The 7038-nt window shown below is 37.8% G+C and overlaps 1 protein-coding gene across 1 annotated transcript; it reads left to right on the top strand.

The window, feature by feature from the left end:
• Nucleotides 1-4784: 4784 nt before the first annotated feature.
• LOC106085546 (protein THEM6) lies at nucleotides 4785-5968 on the top strand. The gene is made up of 3 exons (XM_013249849.2): nucleotides 4785-4892; nucleotides 5156-5320; nucleotides 5390-5968. Exons 2-3 carry the CDS (start codon nucleotides 5185-5187, stop codon nucleotides 5833-5835), a joined length of 582 nt encoding a protein of 193 aa, XP_013105303.1. The 5' UTR covers nucleotides 4785-4892; nucleotides 5156-5184; the 3' UTR covers nucleotides 5836-5968.
• The last annotated feature ends 1070 nt before the right edge of the window (nucleotides 5969-7038 follow it).

The raw sequence follows: 7038 nt of genomic DNA, 5'->3' as shown, positions 1-7038 counted from the left end.
AAGGGTTGCACGTTATTGGCTTAGAAGATCTAAAAACACATTTTCAAATTCAGATAATTTGTATTACGTCGTATAGCTACCAATCGTCATATAAGCCAAGTGAGTATTCTGTTTGGTGTTGTGGATGGTGTCCACTCAAAACAAAACATCGAATAACATAATTCAATACAAGTCCTAAAAACACCAGGCTTAAAAATAAAAACAATCGCGAAAAGTTAACTCAGATAATTAAAAAACAAATCTTCTGGACGACTATAACGCAATGGGTTGCGTAATAATCATCGCGAAGAATTGCTAAAACTTCCGCACACGCAATAGATTACCCAATGATAGCCTTGAAGAGTGTATCACGAGTCATACGGAAGATTATAACGCAATGGGTTGTAAGAGAATCGTCGCGAAGAGAAGTCAAAACTTCCGCCCATGCAATGGATTGTACAATGATATCGTAGCAGAGTGTATCGCGACTTATACGGAAGAAAAATTGCGTACAAATTTTCCAGAAAATTGTTTTATTCATCGTGAAGACGCACACTCTTCCAAAATTATGAAAAATGTTTGTAGGGAGAATGAATATCAGCAGAATGAAGGTTTTTTCTCTTGCCACTGAAAAGTAATTGTTAGATAACAAAAGAATTGATCACAGATAACACACCAAAGGGAGATGTTTCATAGCTAGGCCTAAAGTACCTACCCTTCATAACTTTTCAATTTGTATTGAAGCATTTAACCTTAAATCCAAAAGATAGAAGGACATACAGATAGAAGGTCGGAGGAAATCCCTCGGGTGCGGATCAAGATTGCGTTCCGAGCGTAAATAGCATCGACCAGCAATACTGTTTTTGCTGCTAAAGGAGCAATTTGATCCTTTTTTGAAGGGTTGGAATTTATAGACGACATTTGGCAATAACCTCCTTTTTGATCTTTTTTAAAATTTGAACTGAATAGTGAAAATTTCCAAGAAATGTTTTTCAAAATTTGTTTCCAAAACTATATTCCCTTGAAAATTTGGGATTTTTTTTAGATATTGTAATACGTCTATTTGCGCTTTCTTTTTGGGTCTTAAAATGTTTTTGCGAACCCATGCAGGATATATGTTCATATAGCATAACCAACTACTATTCAAAATTCAAGCAAATGTGGGATGTTGTTAAAGCATTTAACTGGCTACTTGGATCGCGATTTTTGGTCCGCAAAGACTTTCATCAACGGGATGTGTGAAATGAATCATGGTGTTTAACATATCCACAAACAACTAAATAGGCTGTAAAACACCCATCAGTGTTGGCAACAGAGCGTTTTATGTTTACCTGCTCTCCAGCACAATGAGAGGCAAGAAAGTATTTACTTCCTTTCCTATTCTAACGAAGGAACTAAACTCAGACATGGCTTAAAATACCTTTTTAGGCCTAGGGCTGTGGAAAGCGTCTTTGTTGTCAACTAAAAGGTGGTAAGTGTCGATCTTATGTCTTAGGGCTTAGTAGGTTTTTTACAGGATGTGACGTAGTTTAAATATCTGGTCTATGGTGGATTTATCAGTTTAAGGCCGCGTTGATACGTCCCAATTATCTTGTCGACTTTAGATTTTGTTTACTCACAGCAAGCTTGAGTATTTATATGCGATATAGTATGCTGAGGTTCTAATAATCAGGTATGCGTTTTTCTAGCCAAATTGCTCAGACAACCATAGGCTTACACCCCATCAGTTTGTTGCCCCAGGTCTTAAATAGTTTTTTTTCGCAATTTTGTAATATCTCTGCTGCTGCCTTGTACTTCAGACGTGTTACTGCAACAACTGAACTAACTCTGAGCATATGGTATACAGGGGTGTTGACACGAAATTTTTCCAATTCAAACGACTAGATTATTTTTGTGAAAATATATTTTATTATTTCAAATGACAAACAAGTGTTGCTCGCTATATTCTGACTATTTCTATAAGCCGGTTGAAAAACGTGTTGCAAGCTGCACGAAGGTCGGCAGGTACTCAAGATTCGGCCTGGACGAACTTAGCACGCTTTTCCATGTTTAGTCCTCTCTAAAATGGAAAAGTCCATCGGGTTGGCATCTGGCAAACTGGACAGCCACTGGTGGACGAAATGAATTGCGGAATCTGACTTTTTAGCTATTTTTATACCCACCGCCGTAGGATAAGGGCCATATTCATTTAGTCATTCCGTTTGCAACACATCAAAATATCAATTTCCGACCCTACAACAACACAACGAAATATCCATTTCCAACCCTATAAAGTATATATATTCTTGATCAGCGTAAAAATCTAAGACGATCTAGCCATGTCCTTCCGTCTGTCTGTTGAAATCCCTCTACAGTCTTTAAATATAGAGATATTGGGCTGGAACTTTGCACAGATTCTTTTTTCGTCCATAAGCAGGTTAAGTTCGAAGATGGGTTATTTCGGACTATATCTATATCCGATCCGCCTTAGGGTCTTAGGCCCATAAAAGCCACATTTATCATCCAATTTTGCTGAAATTTAGGACAGTGAGTTGTGTTAGGCCATTCGACATCCTTCTTTAATTTGGATCAGATCGGTCCAGATTTGGATATAGCTGCCATATAGACTGATCTCTCGATTTAAGGTCTTGCGCCCATAAAAGGCGCATTTATGGTCCGAGTTTGCCAAAATTTCGGACAGTGAGTTGTGTTAGACCCTTTAACGTTCTTCTTCAATTTAGCTCAGATCGGTACAGATTTGGATATAGCTGCCATGTACACCGATATCTCGTTTTCAGGTTTTGGCCCCATCAAAGTCACATTTCTGTCCGATGTCGCCGAAATTTGGGACAGTGAGTTCAGTTAAGTCCCTCGACATATTTCTGCACTATGGCGCAGATGGGTTCAGATTTGGATATAGCTGCCATACAGACCGATCTCTCGATTTAAAGGTTTGAGCCGATAAAGGCGCATTTATTGTCCGTTGTTGCCGAATTTGGGACAGTGAACTGTGTTAGACCCTCCGATATCATTTTTCAATTTGGACCAGATCGGTCCAGATTTGGATATAGCTGCACTATAGACCGACCTCTCGATATGCGATTTTGGGTCCATAAAAGGTGCATTTATTGTCCGATGTCGCCGAAATTTGGGACAGTAAGTTGTGTTAGGCCCTTTAATATTCGTCTTCAATTTGACTCAGATCGGTCCAGATTTGGATATAGCTGCCATATAGACCGATCTCTCGATTTAAGGTCTTGCGCCCATAAAAGGCGCATTTATTGTCCAATTTCGCCGAAATTTGGGACAGTGACTTGTGTTAAGCTGTTCGACATTTTTCTGTAACTTGGCCCAAATAGGTCCAGATTTGATTATAGCTGCCATATAAACCGATATATCGATTTAAAGTCTTGGCCCCATAAAAGGCGCATTAATAATCCGATTTCACTGAAATTTGCCACAGTGACTTATGTTAGGCTTTTTGACATGCGTGTCGTATATGGTTCAGATAGATTTATTTTTGAGATATAGCTACTGAAAAGACCAATATTTTGTTTTATCATTGTTTTATCATTGTTTTACACAATGACTTGTACTTATTAGTATATGGTCCAAATCGGAACATATTGCGATATAGCTGCTATGGGGTATTAAGTATACATTTTTCACCGGATTTTGACGAAAGGTTTTTTACATATATACCCGAGTAGTGGGTATCCAAAGTTCGGCCCGGTCGAACTTAACGCCTATTTATTTGTTTTCTTTGACGTGAAGCTCAATCAAATCGAATGGAGAGCAGCCATAGGTGAGTACAGCTGCCTATACCAACACTTGAGATGGAAAATTATAACGATTGGCCGTTCCTAGGCTTAAATTGCTGTACGTGCACTTAGTTGAGTAAACACGATAATTTTGAGAGTTTGTTCGGAAACTCACCATGTTCGTGCAAACGCACCAACTCCCATGCTCCTTCGAAGCTTACTTTTTTACTTCGATTTAGGATAATATGCCCTTTGGAACTTTAAAGGCTCTACCTTCGCCTCGGTTTTTAATAAATGATGCACCATGCACGTGATCTTTGGCTATTTGATTGCCAATACGGCTTAAATTTTGTTGAATTCTAGACTTCACTCACCGAGCCTATTAGGTGTTGTTGCAGTTTGTTAAAAACACCACTTTGGCGTATGTCAACGCTACCAGTATCTTTATAACTATGCGATACACAAAACATTTTGTTCATTTTAATGTTTTTGAGTTCGCCAGCAATAGCCGGTGGTGATGTTCCAGTAAAACATAACGCAATAACACTATACGCTTGTGTTTACTACTAAGTCAGAGGTTCTGCAAAGTTGTAGTGGTAAGTTATCGATAATATGCAATAACAAATAATAAGAAGCAATTTATCGTGTTTAGTACTAAAATAAACCACAGCAATAATTAGCTGTCAATAAAACAATTATATATATTATATAGCCCTAATTTCTATTTTGACAGATATACTACCAGTGTGAACTTGGTAACACTTCGTGTTAACTACCATATAGATAATGTAGTTCTCACTTATGGAATATTAAATTTAAAATGTTATTTTTTTGTAGTTATAAAATTTTGATTATTAATCGATTTCGAATCCATTAGCATTTCCATGACTTAGCCTCTTTTTGCTCTCAATGCTTTATATAACATGCATATTGCAGCACTACTTTGTTGTAGCTTTCGAAAGAAAGCTTTTATCTCACTTGCATGCATGGAAGACGAAAAGAAAATAACACAAATACTCATGGACTGTGTCAGTGTGTTAATGAAAGTGAATCGCATAGGAAAGTCAATGAGTTCGTAGAGGATGATCGTTTGATATGGTGGCTCAGTCAAAACATTTTCAATCAGTTGGTGGTCAAGACTCATTCGTGGTGGTCGTCTAGTGTCTCGCAAAGGTAAGCCAAAATGTCTTGTATTTCAAATACTACTGTGAATACTGCTATTGAGAATTGGACACAAAAATGGGATTTAAAAGAAAATTTCAGCTACATTGGATGCATTTTTTAACTTAAGCCAAAGTTGTTTTGGGGAATTAATTAAAATTAATTAATGATTCGTATATGATGAAAGTCAGACATTGAACTCTAAACTTGTGTTCGATTTTGTGTTTGTGTAATATTTTATTAACCAATATGTGTTGGCCAATTTGTGTTTTCAGGTCATTTGAAGCAAAAGAAACCGGTTATCATGGGCTTTATATTTTACGCTCTCATCTTGTACATCATCTGGGATGTCAATTATTTTCTACGTTGCATTTTCACTGTTTTGGCTGGCAGACTTTTCCAAAGCAAGCGGAAAGTTACCGACACCACCACGATTTACGGTAGGAAACCTTTATAGAGAGCATTAAGACTTAACTAGCATTATTTCTTTAATATTCTCAAATTTTCAGGCCTGTGCACCTCTCAGGATGTGGATATTTTCATCAAACACATGAACAATGCCCGCTATTTGCGTGAATTGGATTTTGCCCGTTTCCATTTCTATGCTCTAACCGGTCTCTATGAAAAGGTCAAGGAACGACGTGGTGGCGCCGTCCAGGGAGCCTCCAGTGTACGCTACCGTCGCACCATACCCATTTTCCATCCTTATAAAATTCAAACCAAATTGATTTGGTGGGATGACAAAGCCATCTATTTGGAGCAACAGTTTGTTACGCTGTCCGATGGATTTGTTCGCGCCGTGGCCATGTCCAAGCAATGCATTACCAATTGCAATGTCTTGGATATTATGAAAACATATCCAGAGGCTGATAAACGCCCCGATATGCCCACCGATCTGAAAATGTGGTTGGACGCCATTGAGGTGTCAAGTCAAAAGCTGCGTAAGGACAAATAAGTCTCATAGCAGTGGCTGGTATATATTTTTTAATAGTTAATTGTACTTTAGCTTAAGTTGGGCGGGTTCCATTTTTTTGTATACACATTACTTTTGTAAATAAATTTTATACATAGAAAAAATCAACAAATAAGTGTGAACGGTATAATTTCAAAGAATTGAAAAAGGTCACATGAATAGAATTAACATTCTATTTGAGGCGTGTGGACATTCAACTTTGAATTTAAAAACATAAAATAAAAACAAGTAAAGAGGCGTTAAGTTCGACCGGGCCGAACTTTGCATACCCACCACCTTGGGGAATATATGTGAGCCACCTTTCGTCAAAATCCGGTGAAAAGTGCATACCTTATGTCCCATAACAGCTATATCGAAATAAGTTCCGATTTAGATCAAATACTAATGAGTACATGTAATTGTTCAATTGCGTATAACAAATTATTGATCTTTTTAGTAGCTATATCTAAAAATAAACCGATCTGACCCATATACGACACGGATGTCGAAAAGCCTAACATTAGTCACTGTGTCAGTTCAGTGAATTTCGGTGAAATCGGAAATACGCCATTAATGGAGCCAAGACTTTAAATCGAGTTATCGGCCTAAATGGCAGCTATATCCAAATCTGGACCGATTTGGACCAAGTTGCAGAAGAATGTCGAAGAGCCTACACAACTCACTGTCCCAAATTTCGGCGACATCGGACAATAAATGCGCCTTTTATGGCCCCAAAACCTTAAATCGAGAGATCGGTCTATATGGCAGCCATACCTAAATCTGGACCGATCTGAGCTTAATTGAGGAAGAATGCCGAAGGGCCTAACACAAATCACTGTCAAAAATCATTACATCGAAATATCGATCTATATGGGGGCTATATCAAGATATAGTTCGATAAAGCCTATCTTCGAACTTAACCTGCTTATGAACAAAAAAAGAATCTGTGCAAAGTTTCAGCGCAATATCTCTATTTTTAAAGACTGGAGTATGATTTCAACAGACAGACGGACAGACATGGCTACATCGTCTTAGATTTTTACGCTCATCAAGAATATATTTATCAGGTCGGAAATGGATATTTCGATGTGTAGCAAACAAAATGAAAATAACCCCATCCTTCGGTGGTGGGTATAAGAAACACAAAAATGAACAATCTTAACTTTTTGAAATATGCACTTCATTCAATCGAGAGTTATTGGCAGA

Source organism: Stomoxys calcitrans, chromosome 4 (assembly GCF_963082655.1).
Source record: "Stomoxys calcitrans chromosome 4, idStoCalc2.1, whole genome shotgun sequence".
In the NCBI taxonomy this organism is placed as follows: Eukaryota; Metazoa; Arthropoda; class Insecta; order Diptera; family Muscidae; genus Stomoxys; species Stomoxys calcitrans.
Note: the sequence above shows the minus strand (reverse complement) of the source record. Positions and strands in the feature narration are given on the sequence as shown.

Excerpts from the sequence above, each read along its gene's own strand:
- LOC106085546 (XM_013249849.2), top strand. The coding sequence starts at position 5,185 with ATGGGCTTTATATTTTACGCTCTCATCTTGTACATCATCTGGGATGTC. Across the intron at positions 5,321-5,389 it reads CGACACCACCACGATTTACG|GCCTGTGCACCTCTCAGGAT; the intron begins GTAGGAAACCTT and ends TCAAATTTTCAG.